At 39.1% G+C, this 18,064-nt stretch overlaps 1 protein-coding gene across 1 annotated transcript in view; it reads left to right on the forward strand.

Annotated features, from left to right (window-relative positions):
• The first annotated feature begins 14,130 nt into the window (after positions 1-14,130).
• LOC139939667 (transcription factor SUM-1-like) overlaps positions 14,131-18,064 on the forward strand; it is a 33,240-nt gene continuing 29,306 nt past the window's right edge. The window contains exon 1 of the mRNA XM_071935721.1: positions 14,131-15,126. Within this exon, the coding sequence (XP_071791822.1) occupies positions 14,542-15,126 (585 nt within the window). The 5' untranslated portion in view covers positions 14,131-14,541. The remainder of the gene's footprint in view (positions 15,127-18,064) is intronic.

Genomic DNA, 18,064 nt, shown 5'->3' on the forward strand with positions numbered 1-18,064 from the left:
GGTACAATAAGTTCTTCAAACAATGGCAATGGAGGGGTATTTCACGTGGGGCAATAAAGAAAGTACACAATTTATTACGAATAGTCGTTCAATAGTGTCTATACCCATGGAGGAAGGAACCGTTATGCATAAAGCAGAAAACACTGCTTACCAAACTTTCTTTGCACACATTTTTTATGGAGCCTCAGTTGCAACAATGCAGTTTTAGCTGGTAACCAGTTTCTGTTTCTAAGCAAGATTTGTCTGTGCTTAAAACGTTTGCATGCTTACAGAGCTTTATAAAAATTGGAACTTGGTCTGAAGAATTCTACACAACATCCTCATTTTCATAATGGACTTTAAAAAGAAAACCTTTCCAGTCTCGACCGTAGCAGGCATTCATTTACTCCTGGGTGACGAGAAGCAATTGTAGTTTAAGGCTTTCACATGAACTATTTGAACACGGTCACTATGAATTGAAATTGTCAATAACTTTTACATTGATTTTGAATTGACTCCTGTGTGTCAGTTTGACTCACAGAATCCGGGTCAGTTTGACTCTGGAATATAGTCATTGTGATCCGGAAATTGGTATGTTCCTCCAGGATCAGGATTCGGTTCAAGTTTGTCGCGGGAGATTTTGAATTACCTGCGAGATTCGGGCACATGAGTGTCAAACCATAATGTCACATCATCCATTTCATTTACATCAGTGCATTAGGATCAATACGATAACTTGTTGGATAATACGAGAAGTATGCGAAACACTTGACCCATGACATGTGAAGATTTGAGTGGGTCCCACGCACTTCACGTTTAATTATCAAACCATACAATCCGGAGAAACTTTACATTAACTTGGGGTGGATTAGGTACAATTAGCTTCTAAATCATGATGATTGATATCGCATACACAACAATTAAACCAAGGTATTTTTGTTTCTGCGTTAACACTTTTAATAAAAACTAATTCATTTTGATAGGTCTCGTCATCACATTCGCCAATGTGTTTTGTCAATTTAAGAAATGGTATTATAGACGATTGGTAGTTTTCACCTTTTCAATTCATATGTCACTTTTTGTCAGTTCTCAAGGTTTGAACCGCTGTCCGTCCTCTCTGGTTGGAACATTTTTCATCTTAAATTAGCTGTATTTTGAAGAAAACGAATTGTTTTAAAAAGGCAAAGTTATACCTTTGGTTTTTGGAACCGTTCGATTGCTTTAAAGGCAGTGGACATTATCGGTAATTACTCAAAATAATTATCAGCACAAAACCGCACTTGGTAACGAGTAATGGGGAGAGATTGATAGTATAAAACATTGTGAGAAACGGCTCCCTCTGAAGAGGAGTAGTTTTCCAGAAAGAAGTAATTTTCCACGAATTTGATTTCGAGACCTCAGATTTAAAATTTGAGGTCTCGAAATCAACCAGCTAAATGCTCACAACTTCGTGTGACCATGGTGCGACAAGGGTGTTTTTTCTTTCATTATTATCTCGCAACTTCGACGACCAGTTGGGCTCAAATTATCACACAGGTTCGTTATTTTATGCACAATATGTTTAGATACACGGGAAGTGAGAAGACTGAAGTGTAGATATTAAGACAAAAAACTATCATCTGAAAGTTTAATTTCAAAAGATGGTATCGTATTATCGAGATATCTCCGAAAAACCGGAGCGTTTGTCAATGCAGGAATAATTAATCCCTTAAAGGAATACACAATCCGTGAACCGTTACGTGGTAACGCTTTTCAAATTCAAAATGTGGGGCATAAAACTGTTATCTTTTTACACAACTGTTATCTTTTTATCCAAAAGTTACTCATTCTTATTGTGGAACATTATTATTAATAAAGTCCACTGTCAAACCAGCTCTATATGAATTTTCACATAGTTTTTGTTTTCGGTTTAAGTGGGAGTTTCGGTATAAGTACGGACGTTTAAATTTGTTGTCTATTATAAACCTGTCTAATTTCACAGTAAATACATGTATGAAATGAGGGAAATACCGACTGGGGTAAGTATTCTGTGAATGTTATAATCAAATTTACAAATCTCAAAACAAGAACTTTAAAGGAACACGATGCCTTAGATCGGTCGAGTTGGTCTTTTAAAAGCGTTTGTAACCGTTTGTTATAAAATGCATATGGTTAGAAAGATGTTGTAATGAGTAGAATACAATGATCCACACAAACATGTCTCGAAATTGCACGTCGACTAACACGGTCGGCCATTTATGGGAGTCAAACGTGTTAGTTCGCAAAGTAAAAGGAAAACCACGCAACTTCGAGGCAATTTTGTGTGGATCATTGTATTCTACTTTTAAAACATCTTTCCAATCATAATGCACTTTATAACAAACGGTTACAAACACTTTTTATAGACCGACTCGTCCGATCCAAAGCAACGCGTTTCTTTAATTTCATAGACGGAGATGAACTTTCTGGACGACACTGTTCTCAGTCTGGATTTTTCACGATGAGAGATCTTCCAATCTCAGAGGCTGAACCAGCCATCACCGTTACGTCCCTACCGGATTCCATCCCATAATCTTCCCACCGTCTACCTGCCCAACATACCCTCACAGTCTCTTCCCACGGTCGTTGATTGACAACTCCAACCTGACAGGGAAACTTTGTCGACGAGTCTTGTTTTCAAATTGCTGCAATTCGCCCAAATCCTCTCCGAAGGACGGCCATCGGGCTCTTAATTTCCATTAGGGTCTGCCCGAGAGATCGCTTCGAAACGTCCCACTCGATTTCCGTCAAAGATTCCCTCTCTACAAAACTCACCCTCGTGCAGAATGGTAGCAAACAGAGCAACTCATTTACAGGTCTGTCATCACGCATTAAAATGTTGAAGGTTATGATAAGAAAAAATGTTTTGAAAAGAACAGTTTTACGACAAATTTGAAGGGGCTTTGGGAAAGTATGCGCTGTAGGCCTATTTTGGTTACCATAAATACACAAATTATTTAACGAAAAATAAGTAGGAAGCAAAATTGTTTTACTGAACACTTTTTAAAGTGACAGCTTCCATAAAGAAGACTGAATGTACCAAACGTTAATGTTCGTTACTGAATCCCTATGGGGTGTGGACCCCAATAGATATGCCTGTTTTAGGACCCCCTTCAACCAAACTTAAAAAACACTCAAGCACCTGCCCAATTAGTACCCAATAGAAAAATCTAAATCAAAATTAGAAAACAACATTTTAGGCATAAATTGTCACCCAAGCCAATCTGACAAATGAATTAAACTGGGGAAAGGGGGGGGGTGTACTTGAAATGATAAAATAGCATTCTGAGTTAATTTTGTCACTATAATCTGCAGAACGAGAATTAAGGTTTATTTTGGCGTGGAATTAACGCGGAAAGCGACGCTATCCCCAAGGTCCCGTAGCTTCCTTCGCCAGATGCTAAACGGTTACTTTACAAGATGCTAAGGGATTGTCTGGTCATGGCCAAGGCTAAGGCGAAGGTAAAGACTGTAGTAGCTGAAAACCAGGACTTGAAGACGTAGCCCCGGATGAGGCAGCCATTGTTTGCTAATTACTCCCAGGAGCAGTGAATCACGTCCCACCGTCTAGAGGTTGCTGAGGGGACAGTGTTGAGCCGTGGTGGTGGTAACACCATTAAGGTGACACCCCCGTATGGGACTAGATGAGTGGGCGGTCCGTAATGTAATCATTTATGTATAAAAAAATTACAAAAATCCTGCACATCTGAGAGGGTTAAACAGTTTTTAATCTCCTGTTTATAGCAGCAATTTTATGTTTCTAAAAATAATAACCCTTCTAAGTGTCACAAATGACAAAAATGTATGGATACGTTTTGCTTGTCTTATGCAGAAACTGAGGGGGTGGGGGTAAGGGAGGTTTAAGGCTTAGCCAGAAAAAAATTGAAAAAGACAACTACTGACAACTAAAGTCAGGGTTCGACGCACTATACTATAAACAGATAACCTTTGTTTGCAAAAAGAGTGATCTTGTACGTTCCTGTGCGTTTCCTGGCAGGCAAGATTACTCTGGACATTCACGGAGGAAGGAATTATATAACAAACGTTACAAATTGTGTCATTTTTTTTCTTCATAGTTTTAAGAGTTATAAAACAACATCTGAATCTGAACAAGTTTTAAATTGGGCCCCTTTCGTCATTGAATCCAAAGTTTAAAAACAACATCAAACTGTGCAATCGCCATAAAATAATTATCAGAATTAAACCTTTTTTTCCATATGTGTGAAAATCGTGTTGCAGGAAGTCTGGGTTTCGGACAGTGGCTCTTTTGTAAACATGTGACGTCATTGGTTACATGATCTATAGCCAGTGGGCTTGATTGTGAACTCAACTCTCTTTCCACAGAAGGAATTATAAATAAACCACCCAGTAAATAAAAACATTTCAAGAAAGGGCCACGGCGAGGTATCAACAAGAGTGCAAAGTCATCAGTCAAAACAAGACGAGAAGTTTCCGAATGTGTTTTAACACTTACAGTAGTCAAGTCAGTTAATTGCCTTAACATATATAGATTCGTATACCTGTTTGTACGTAGCTTTCAGTTCGAAAACACTCTAACAACAATCATACCCACTGTCGGCACATTCTTTGACTATACTTCCGAAAGTTAATCACTTGCTTAAAGGAAGTTATTTTTTTCCTTTTTTATAAATCACGAACCCGAACATGTTTTCGCTCAAGATAAACCACCGGACGATGTAGTATTTTTTTTCCACACATTGCGTGATCGAAGTTTGTTTTGGAGTACTGCTAAGAGATGAAGCAATAATTCTCGATTAGAGTTGTTGTTGTGGCGGTCTTGCCTTTGAAAATTTGATTGCATGATTTCAACTTTTTTTCCGGTAGCCTGCATTTCACCTTCTAAATACATGACCATGTGCGTGGAACATGAAAACAATTTTTGTGGTCGTTGCCTGAAGAAAAACGAGAGTGTTCCTTCGGCAACAAAATGTCTCAATAATTGCCTTACATCGAATACTTGTGTATTTTTTTGGAGACATAATTATATCGCAATGTTTCTGGTAATGAGACCAATGGATCCTTATTTATTAACGGCACATTTGGTAATTACTAAAAAATAATTGATAGTATAAAATCTTACTTGGTAACAAGCAATCAAGAGCTGTTGATAGTTTAAACCATTGTTAGAAATGGCTCCCTCTGAATAAGTAACGTGGTTTTTGAGAAAGAGGTAATTTCTCACTCAAATTTAAAAGACGCAGGCCTGATGAATCTGTTTTTTACGCACCTGTCGAGATTAAACACTGTGCAACAATAATGGTGTTTTTATGTCATTGTTCTCGTGCAACTTCCATGACATATTGAGTCGAAATGTTTCACAGATTTCTTATTTTTTGCATATACTTTAGGATACACCATGGATGTAGCTAGTTCTTCCTCCTAGGATACACTAAGTGATAATACCAATGAGTCGATTTCACAAAGAGTTAGGACTAGTCCTAACTTAGGACTAGTCCTAGGAGATATACAAATTGCATTGATAGTCCTAAGTTAGGACGAGTAACTGGTTCTAACTCGAGATAAGACTAATCCTAACTCTTTGTGAAATCCACCCGTGCCTTTATAAGAGACTAAAACCCGTAGGCCTGCGTGTAGAGAACACGATGAAGAATGTCAGTCTCGAGATGTGCGGAAAAGACGAACAACATTGCAGTTGTAAACTCACCGTGAATTATTTACAAAAAAACATGATCACTTTGTACAAGCCTTTCCTGTATGACTCCTATACATGTACATCAGGGCCCAATTTCATGGCTCTGCTTACCGTAAGCACAGAATCGGCGCTTACGGAAGCAGGGAATTCTGTGCTTACGGCAAGCGTATTTCACGGGTTAGCGGCGAACTTTAGCTTCTGCGCGGCGCTTGCATGTAAGCGAGGAATCGTGATCGTAAGCGCAGAATTCGGCGGTAAGCAGAGCCATGAAATTGGGCCCAGATCCTCACTTCGGGCAAGTGGGTTTAGAGAGTGGAACAATCTCCCACCTGAACCACCCCAACTCATTAGAGATAGTCATTATACATGGTGTTACCGCAAACCTTTCTATATCGTATTTCCACCATGCAAAGTTTCAAATCCTACTTAATCTCCCACCTTGCATTAGACAGTCTTCTTTGCTTAATGTATGTAAAGGCAGTGGACACTATTGGTAATTACTCAAAATATTTATTAGCATAAAACCTTACTTGGTGACGAGTAATGGGGAGAGGTTGATGATATAAAACATTGCGAGAAACGGCTCCCTCTGAAGTGCATAGTTTTCGAGAAAGAAGTAATTTTCCATGAATTTGATTTCAAGACCTCAGATTTAGAACTTGAGGTCTCGAAATCAACCATCTAAACGCACACAACTTCGTGTGACAAGGTGTTTTTTCATTCATTATTATCTCGCAGATTTGATGACCGATTGAGCTCAAATTTTCACAGGTAAGTTATTTTATGCATATGTGAAGGCTAGTCTTTGACAATTACCAATAGTGTCCACTGCCTAAGTTAAAAACCCATTTGTTAACTTCGCCCATTTAAATCATTCTTGCTCTGTTTGTATGTTTTTCCCCCATTTTTCTCTGAATTTTTTGTATTCCTTGTAATGCGCAGTAGAGAATATTTATATAGGTCACTGCGCAAAATAAATGTCCGTTTTATTAGACAATGCCTACCACCGATAATAATTTCGATCATGCTTGATTTCGATAACACAATCTGGCTCATTGGAGGTATACATATTGAGATAGAGTAAAACCATGCACAGTCTAATGGTTTGACACATTAATAACCCCCAAATTATGCATTTTCTCCATTGCTCTAGGCTATAAATGTCTTGATACGACACTAATGTTGGCTTTCTTCCAATCTTATAGAAAAACAGACTATTCCTGTCCAGTGGCTTCTCTTCAACCTTCAAGCCCATGGGTTTTAGGGTTAGGAGCACTTTTGCGGATTACCATGCTTTCACCATCAGAAATTACATGAAAAAACAGATTTGTTTTTTCACGTTTATACTTTCGGCCAAAACGAAGAGAAGGACACGTAACCATTATCACTGAAATTGTCCCATCAGTGTTTAATTTGCAGCAAAATCAAGCCTCATCGTGTCTCAACACGACCCGAGAACCACTGCATGGTTAACAGACAAACTTGAGCGGTAATATTATTTCCAATAATTATAGAGTTATGGACATCATTGGGAGCTTGTTCGAAGGCCGAGGCACGCGAGCTTGATTGCATTCTTCGAGCTGGCTGCTTTTATCTGATTGGTTCTAATCAGCAAGTCAGCCAGGAGCATCTTAAAGTTTATAAAAAGATAAGATGGTGGGAGATCGTGTCTCCCAGCAAGCCCTCCAAAGATCATAGTGACTTGCTGTAATACCAATCAGTAAGGTAGATTAGCGCACATCTTCAGACCCAACATGTATCTTAATGTTAAAGGGAATTACATACAACTGACAAGAATAAAAAAAAGTATTGTCGTCTCTACTGAATCACAATTCTCGATGTGCCATTCTAAATTATATACGTTAAAACAATGTTTGTGCCAATGAGATATTGGCTTTTGCCAGCTTGGTGTTATATCCACTGGGAAATTGCCGATCCCTTGACGGGAAGATCATCTATAAAAAAAAAAAAAATGATCAACCAACCACCCCAACATTCAACAAACAAACAAACAACTCGTCAGCAAGATCGACAACAAAAATGTTCCCATGAGGATGCCAAAGGTTCTCCAGATTAAGGTAAAACACTAATTTTCAGCCGTTGAATACCTCGGACAAACATTCACCCCACAACGGTAGCTCATAACACTCAGACAGGAAATATTGATCAAAATAGCTCTTGTTTAGATTTGCAAAAAAATGAGGGCGGTATTTAACATGTTCATTGTGTGCTTCTAATTTGTCAATGATTTTCGTTAAAAGATGATGACATCTATGTAAACAACATTTTAATTTGGTGAACTGTTTCATTTTCAATGATGAAAATGTTCATTGGAAGGATGGTCATGTAATTACCTAGGGCTATAGTGCTGGTTCATATACCCATTACTCGTGAAACCGAGTACTCATAAAAAACGCCAATCGCACTCGAAGGTCAAAGAAAGGTGAATACACCTTTTTTCCAAGCCTGCAATCACCTTTGTCTTGTACCCTATATTCGACTGCAGTGATATACCGATGTTCATATTTCCAGAAGGGATCAGCCTACTTTACCCATTCAGCCTCTGTGATGTGGAGGATAACAAATCCACACCACGACCAACGTGTATTTTCACTATTACATGATGTAATAATATTACGGTTTTTTCTTCTTTTCTTGAACTCGAACAGTGCCGAAATGCTCTGCGAAATTACTTAAATCTTGCCCACTCAATAAAAAGAAATTATTTTGGAAATTTGTCGATACGAGTGATTACTGAATCCAAAACCTTAGTAAACCCATGGAGGAAAAATTAGACCTCCATGCTAAACCAAAACAAAAAGTGCAGTTAATCGTGGATGTTTGAAGCGTTTTTTTTTTTTTTTTTTTTTTTTTTTTGGGGGGGGGGGGGGGGGGTGAAGACTGTATATTAGCCTCTCAAACTAAACACAAACATAATGTAGGCCCTTGGGTCTAACCCTATTCAAGTGAGCTGATTGCTATTGTTTTAATTGAAGAGTTACACTTTTTTTTTTTTTTTACTGTTCTCTCTGTGAACTCATCAATGTCAACAAAGGGAAAGGATCTTCGGTAAAAGTTTCTCCTTACACGACATCTGTTTATTTTGTTATTATTATTATTTTTTACATCATTGCTCATCATTGCTTTTGTTTTACATCATTGCTCATTAACTTAAATTAACTTTAGTCCAGGAGAATAATATTATCTGTAGCGGTGGAAAATTTGAGTTTAAATCCTTCACACTTTGGTCGGCTTATATATTCATGCAAAGTGACCATGGTTTGACAATCTCTCTTCTCATTTAATAATAACTTGAAGAAAGAAGAAAAAACACAATGACAGAAACCGGTATAAACTTATAGCATAGAGAAATGACTGTTTTCTTTTTCTACATAGGGACTATGGTTAAGAGTATTACAGAACACAGAAGTCGGTGGATAGACAAAATATCTCGTAAACCGTAATGTACAGGAGCCAAACGAAGCTCATAAAAGTACCTCCACAAAACCAGATCTTAAAATATCATTTCTCAAACATACAGTTTCATTGATTGTGAAAATTATACTCATCCTATTCGAGTTGAGACGTGTTAATATTAGTTCCTTTAAAGAAAAGTCTTGAAGATGTCTTTGCAGGAAGTCGTTGTTTCTCAGCGTGCAGAGTTGGAGCATCGTCATCTGCCTAATCAACGAGGGAGCGAGAGCCAGAATGTCAGGCCTCAACAAGCGAAGGTGAGAGTGCCGAGCCGGGGATGAATCGCAGCGAGCAACCGGGGAGAAGATGAGCCAAGCAAAGACCACGTCCGTAATAAAACACAAGACGGATACAAGGGGAGCATAAATCCCGAAGGATAATTGCCTGTTTATGCCCGTGACAGGGGGGCACCACGGCACCCCGCGTGCATCATATCTCCCACAAGATAAAGGTGTAATCACCGGGGCTTAATTTGGAAACTTTTTAAGCATCCCGACCGAAAACGTCATGACATACCAATTAACGTACTGAATTATGCACCCCAAGCGCGCGTGGAATGGTAGAAGGGATGGCTCAAAGGGAGGTACGACCAGACATTCTTGGGGAAGCAGCCAAGAATACGCGTGGTGACCATTTTAAGAAATGAGGAGGCATTTTATCATCTTTAAAACATCTCAGAGTAATTGTCTTTATCTGACTCGGTAAAAATACACAGAGCTCGTTACGTCTGTGTCGATCAGACCTGAAGCCTTCAGAATTGAGGAAGTACAGGGGGGAAGATAGAGATCTCAAGACGCTCAGTGTGTTGAAGTACACAATGAGTTCATGGCTACATTAGAGCTAGTAGTAATGAGTTCTGCAGAAGACCCGTGGATAGCGTATCACTTTCTCTGCGATTACACAAGTATGCTTGTAAAGACCATGTAAATATCCACTCTAACAGATTGCACGAGTGACATCTTGATATGATATTATATTAGAGAGACTTTGGACGTGTTAGGTTCGAGTGACAACTCAGTGAAAACTAATTATATATCAGTGCCAACTGATGGTCTTTTCCAAATAATGATAGAGCGCTCTTAAATAGATTTCCATATACTCGGGGTGTGAAGAAGGGTATGTTTGCATGGGCGGGGATTTAGGGGGATAATCAAAGGGGGCAGGTGTACTCTATCTTCCCCTTTGCTGATTCCTTTATTGATCTCCTGAGCCAAACTTTAATACTAACTGCTCACAGTCTGATCTGTGAACACATTGAAGTTCCTGCTTGTTTTCCAGGTATGGGCGTGCCTCTTTATAGCCCCACCTGCCACAACCACTACATATTGATGGTACCAGACAGGCAAGCATCACACATTAGAGAAACTAGCAGGAGCAGCCAAGTTTGTATATAGGCGAACAAGTTGTCGAGTATAGGCGTGAAATCCAAGTGCGTTTTAAGACAAAAACAAGCACTTTAGAAAAACAAACAGTTAAAGGAACACGTTGCCTTGGATCGGACGAGTTGGTCTATACAAAGCGTTTTGTAACCGTTTGTTATGAAATGGATATGGTTAGAAAGATGTTTTAAAAGTAGAATATAATAATCCACACAAGTATCACTCAAAACTGTACGGTTTTCTTTTTACGTCGCGAACTATCACGGTCGGCCATTTATGGGAGTCAAAACTTTGACTCCCATAAATGGCCGACCGTGTTATTGGACGAGGTAAAAAGAAAACCACGCAATTTCGAGGCATATTTGTGTAGATCATTGTATTCTACTTTTACAACATCTTTCAAACCATATGCATTTTATAACAAACGGTTACAAAACGCTTTTTATAGACCAACTCGTCCGATCCAAGGCAACGTGTTCCTTTAAAGACAGCAACTTATGCAAATCAACAGGGGGAAATTGATGTAGACCTACTGACTGTCTGTTGCACAACTTCAGGCAACATTAAAGGCACTGGACACCTTGAGTAATTTCCAAAGAACAATCTCACTTGGTGCATCTGTGAAAATGTTTAACTCAATATAGTCATCGAAGTTGCAAGGGAATAACAAAAGAACAAACACCATTATTGCACAAATCAGCTGTGTACTTACAGATGCCAATTAAGGCCTGAAGTTGAGAGAAATTATCTCTTTCTCAAACGCCACATTTTTTCAAAGAGAACCGTTTCTCATTATGTTTTATACTATCTAACAACTCTCCGTTCGTTTAGGGGTATACCAAGTTTTATGCCAGCAATGTTTTCGAGTAATTACCCATAATGTGTCCAGTGTCTTTAAAGACACTGGACACTATTGGTAATTGTCCAACACTAGCCTTCACAGTTGGTGTACCTCAACATTTGCATAAAATAACAAACCTGTGAAAATTTGAGCTCAATCGGTCGTCGAAGTTGCGAGATAATAGTGAAAGAAAAAACACCCTTGTCACACGAAGTTGTGTGCTTTCAGATGCTAGATTTCGAGACCTCAAATTCTAAACCTGAGGTCTCGAAATCAAATTCGTGGAAAATTACGTCTTTCTCGAAACTACATTACTTCAGAGGGAGCCGTTTCTCACAATGTTTTATACTATCAACCTCTACCCATTACTCGTTACCAAGAAAGGTTGTATGGTAATAATTATTTTTTGAGTAATTTCCAAATGTGTCCACTGCCTTTAAGACGCAAACTAATTTAAATCAACAGGGTGAAAATGATGTACCCGCTATCTGTTGCACAACTTCAAGCAATATTGAGTAAATAAGCACTAAATGAAAATAAAGAAGTGGGAGACGGAGCTTGCTGCCAAGTGTCTGTAGCAAGTAGTTGTACAGACAAGAAGCGCACATTGTAAATAAAGCGAACATGCAATTAATGCAAGTTGGCAATTCATAACGAACAAGGCAAGACAGAAGCAGACGAGTCGAGTGAGAAAGCAAGACAGGCCTGCATTTAAGGCGACATGAGTACATTTTATGATTTTGTTGGTCTGCTTTGATCACTACATCAAGAGATATTTCAATAAAAGCAACAGCCACTATTACAGTCGAAAGAGTGTCCCAAAAATGTAGATCCTTTTTTTGATTAAGCTCAATCTAGAACAAGCCTGCCGTACGAACTATTTATGCACTTTTCAAACGGACATGTAAACCGCACGGTGTATGTCGAACTTATCAGTCGAGCTTCACACTGCCGAGAAGTGCTCAAAAACAGTACTTATGCCCATCAAATACGAATACAAGTGTCGAAATACCGAGTATTTACAAAACACTGTGAAATCGCTCAAACACATAAACCGTTTGAATTCTCAATAGTGTGGCCGCCGCACTTGTTTGACGACGTTTCACAAAAATGGTTGATTGGTTGCATAATAAGGTTGGACTAATGATCATATTATTGAAGCACAGCAAAATATGTACAATTTCTTTATGAGTTTGGTACAATTTCTATCAAAAAAGGGTATTTTAAACAAATCTAGCATTGCAGCGGTGTCCTTTTGCCGGTGAAACCATTATTTTAAAAGCTATAAGAAATATTACGCGAATTCTTTTGATAACTTATTAAAACAACTTTTTTAGATCTCGCGAGTACAAAACCCGATGTTTTGAACAGTGAACAGTTTTGTTATACGAAAGGATGGAAGTTTTCAAGCTCTTCCTAAAACAATGTAAGATTCCTTAAACATCATTAATGCCGAATTTTGGCAGCCATTGCTCTCTTCATTCAATAAATAAATGCTTACAACTCGTACCACAAACGAAACCGTACAGTTGTGATTTATTTCCACAAAATACCACAGGGATAAAAAATAATTACGGTAATCAGACACAGTTAAAATTCGAATTTTCAGAGATTGCTATAGACCTCCATTCAAATAGAACCCTAACTCACAGGTGATTAATTTTGTATAAATAAAGCCGTGAGAGTATAAACGTAAAGTGTTTCTAAAAAAGCATTAGTAGTAAAAATCAAGATGTGTTGGTGAGCATGTCTACCAGTTAAAACCATACCGATGGGAAACCGCTTGTTTATGACGTCACGGGCCAAATAGCGCCCTCATTGATGACGTTGAAGACCTCATTGGGTAAGAGTTGTGCACCGTGTTATTACATTGGGTGTTTTGACAGAGCTTCGCTTTCGTGTACAAAACCAATGGTCCGTCACTAAAACAAAATAGTTTGTAATACTTGGTTGACCGCATATGTTGTGAGTAAGTACACACAAACAAACTGGGGACAATAACAGAGGATGATAGGGTCCTCGGTTGTTAGACGTTCTCGTGTTTGAAAGTGTGTACAAAACCACTGGGAGGCATTACCAAAAAGAACAAACAAAAGAGGGATAATAATTATGTGGTCCATGGTTGCTGGTGTTTACATGCTTTAATGTGGGTGTGTTGGGTCGAGGGTGAGAGTCTCACTTCTTTTGCATGTCTACTGTGGTAAAAAAATAGTGATATCCAAAACGCTGTACGCGAACCGCAGACAGAATCTTGAGTCCCGGAGAAGGCTTTTCGTGTATTTACGCGGACGGATTGAAGCAATGCTCTCTCTGCTGCAAGAACTCAAACATGGTTCACAATTATCCCCTAATTAAAATAATACAATCCATTCTTAAATAAACAAACACTAGATAGTAAGTATCATTAGAACCTTATCCGACTCGCTGATGTCTCTGAAGTAAGATAAAGAAATTTACCAAGGCTTAACTTCCATCAGTCAAGTAACACTGTGGGCAATGATGTAACCAAGCGTAAGTGACTCCTTGTCATGTTTATACACGACTCATTTAAGCTTGAGTTAGTACGCGTGGCGTGGTTTGGGCTAACTTGGGGAAGCCCTCATGCCAGTTGTCCATGGCCCCGTATGATAGTCTATGCGGCTTGATATGCGCACGCCGAAACGGCCTATCACACACCGCGTGACGCCCTGTGTGTCACCGCTAGCTACGCCATATAAATCCAAAACACATGCTGGGGACGTCGACTTTACGATATCGTACACATGGTATCTGATTCTTGAGTCGAGTCTATACACATGCCAAGACACGTTGATTATTGTTGTATTGACAGCCGATTCACATTTCCGACGGGAACACAAACTAAACATTGTTTTACACGTGTGTGAGCAGGGGACATCATCCATCCATCGCTGGTGAGCTAGCCCGGGTGCTCAGGAAAGTTTCTGTCGGGCTCGATTTGCTCTCCAATCCACGCTTCAACCTCTTCTCTGATTTATCTTCTCTTGTTGAAAGATTTCTCCCCGTAAGAACCTGCTGGCGTGTCAATTGATTTAAACGCTTCTTAAAAACATGACTGTTTGACTTGCGAAGTGCGCTTCCGAATTCCATCACAACAAGAGCGAGGAAACTTTACTAGTTGACAATCAAAACGGTTTTTATGACTTTTGTTATTTACCATGGATCAGTCTCGAAGTAGTTGCCGATACACCGAGATGCAACCCATGTCTTATTATGACAACTACCCTGGCCCTGCTACCAACAGCGATATGGCCAACTACAACACACTGCCCCACTCCATGTATGTATCCAACGGCTATCATGATGGGTTACACAATGGAGCGGCTTCTCCCGTTAGAGGAGGGGGGCATTGCTACCCCACCCCAGACGGCTCGAACTCTTCGGACAGCTGTAGGGAAGAGGACATTGAACACGTCCTAGCCCCTGGGTACCCCGGGGGTGGGGAGAGAAGGTGCTTGCTGTGGGCTTGTAAAGCGTGCAAGAGGAAGAATGTTGCCGTGGATAAGAGAAAAGCTGCCACCATGAGGGAGAGACGACGACTGAGGAAGGTAAACGAAGCCTTCGAAGCCCTGAAGAGACACACCTCGGCTAACCCCAATCAAAGGCTTCCCAAAGTAGAGATTCTTAGAAATGCCATCGAGTATATCGAGAAGTTGGAGAGATTGCTTCAGGTGGAGAAAGGCAACGGGGAGAGTAGTGAGATGGAGACGGCGGAGACGAGCTCCAACGCGTCCGATGTTATGGTAAGTCCGGTGTTTTTAACCAAACAATATTGTCGGTAACACAATGACCGATAAAACCGAAAACCACACACAGGCACAGTCATGACAGTACGTTTACAATGTTTAATTGACGTCACTTATGCATCACAATTACTGTTCTCTGGTTAAAAAAAATGGAAACTGCAAAGAGTAAACAAATTACGCAGATAAATGGAAAACAACAAAGTCAACCAAACGGTACCAAAAGCATCAGTTTGTAGTTGTTGGTAATTACGGCATTCTAACAGTAGGTATACCGTGTACTGTACATGCTCTACGCTGTATCAAGCTGTGGAGTAGTTGTCAATGATCATGGTTGATCATACCAACCCAGCCAATCATGAAACCTTGAAAACATATGCTGCAAATTTCAGGAACTTTGATACATTTTAAACGTTGCGTAACTTCTGTGTTAAGCTGAAATTTGTATGTACATGTAATGAGTTTTCACTGTTGATATTTTTATTATAACTATTAACTTTGGAACTTTTATGACATTATTTATATTAATATGAATCATAATTGCGTTATAGGGCCTTTGTTAAATATTGTTTTTGCTGGATAATTTGAAAGTTTGGAAGGTACCACAAGGAGCGTGACGAGTCTGAAATGCAGTACGGTCAGAACGGCACTCAAGACGGCATGAAGCTTCTGTGACTTCATGCCTCAGTCCGATCATGACTTTCGAAATACACTGCTAAGAAGGTCTTCCTACTTCACGTTGAGTACAAAACGTGAAGGGGCTGGGGGGGCTGACAAACTTATCCAAACCAAATCGTGTTTTACAATGTCATAGTATAAATATTATAACTGAATTGATATCATGATTTACCAGAAGAAAAATGTAGAACGATGTTATGTCCAGAAATTTTCGAAAATCCAAATGAAGGGCTTGCATCATTATTATTGATCTTACCTTCACAATCCATCTCCCATGTATTTGGACCTTAAACAAACTTGCATACTTTACTTTAAACGTGTTTAGAGCCAGTTATTTCCCAGTGATACACACTATGGCTAATGTACGAGATCACACCGACATGAGTCCAAAACTCACGCCGTGGAATTGCTCTAAAGAGTAGGCGTATACTACCAGGTAATCCACGGTGATCCAACAGTAAGGCATGATCAGTTATGAGTCAAAATGAATGTTCTCATTATCACACTCAACTTCCTCATTTCTAAACCTTGGATTAACAGACGGAACACGCATGAAACAACGCCATGTGCAATTCCATACTGATATTATGTCACCACTGTCGTCAACATCAGTCATCTTGTATTTTTAAATGTTTATAACGTGTTTTAAAGTGATTTAACTTTAAAGTGATTTAACTGCATAACATTGACACAAATTTAGACAGTCTGCTAAGGTTGACCCCATTGAACTTTACCGTGTATACCATTTGATGGGAGGAGTTTACTTGAACATTCAAGGGGGAATCATGAAAACTTCACTTACTAAATTTCCCCATAAAAAACAAATGAGCAGTTGCCGGTCCACAATTTGGTTTTGTAACCTCAAGTAAACCGGAAATATTTGAAAAAAAAAGAAACATTGAATTACACAAAAACATGATCTAAGGTATTATGAAGTCGAAAAACCGAGTGCAAATCATTATCATTATTACCATCGAGGTAATATACCTCCATCATATTACAGCACATGTACTTGCCATTAAAATGATAGAATTACGACTGGACTAACCTTGTATGTGCAAATGCTATCCTCAAGAATTGACGAACTCAAAATTGTCTCAGTTGGTTCCTTAAACGAACATTTGAAAACGAACATTAAAACCAAATGGACTTTTTACCCATTTATCCTCCTGACTGACATTTATAACGCAATAAAAGTTCAAAGGTTATACAAATTAAGCCGCGGGTACCATGCACCTTCAAACAGCCTGAAGGCATGAAGGGCCGCCTACCAGCTACACCAACGGGAGCTATTGCTTGAATGAACGGATCGTCACGATCCAATGCGAAACTAAACACTCCAAACATTTGCACATAAAACAGAGACTACAACTTCCTGTGGCGAGGTAAAAAAAACTATATGTCTACGTGAGGCCAACACCTTTGGCCAATGTTTATAAGAATCTAAGAAATGTATCAGAGAATCAACCGAAGTAAGTGATGTCTTGTTCCATTGTTTCGAAGAACATCAATTCCAATCGATAGTTGTTGAACTGAAACAGTGGACAATTTCACCAACAAGTTTGAACTCTCTAACTTTATGAAAAATTAATATCAAAATGTTCCGCACCAGAGAATCAAGCACCAGAGTGTCAGGGACAATCAAGCAATGTAAGTGGTAGCTTATTCCATTGTTTCGAATGACACCGACTCGATAAGTTGAACTGAATGAAACAGTGGACAATAAATTTCACCAATCAAGTTTGAACTCTCTAACTTTATGATATATCGAAATTGTCTGTATGTTAGATATTTTTTCTTCCACTGTATCTTTTATGATATGCTACTTCTGGGAAAAGCTCTGACCACTGGATATGTCCCTTATTGAGCAATTATGTCTCTTCAAAGGTTATGTTCACGAACGTTCTCTATGGTATCTCGCATCAGCGGTACAATGTACTGTTGGGGAGGAGGCCGTCTAGCAAACTTTGCAATACGAAAAACCATCATTCAAAAAGACGTGCACTCAGCTCTTATTTTTAAGACTCTTATCACTTTACTGTTATTTTATGTACGATCGATTATTTGAAACGACAGACAATGTAAAAGTTACAAACCATTTTACTTGCGACCACTCGTTGTTAATACTAAAGTTTAATCACTAGTCAAAATAGGCGAACATCTACTACAGACAACACTGGCGATAAAACAGAAGTTTCCAGTTTGACCATTTCAATTTAAAACCCGCACGGTCTATCAAGATGCTAATGTCAGTTTCGCA

This window comes from Asterias amurensis, chromosome 7 (genome assembly GCF_032118995.1).
Source record: "Asterias amurensis chromosome 7, ASM3211899v1".
In the NCBI taxonomy this organism is placed as follows: Eukaryota; Metazoa; Echinodermata; class Asteroidea; order Forcipulatida; family Asteriidae; genus Asterias; species Asterias amurensis.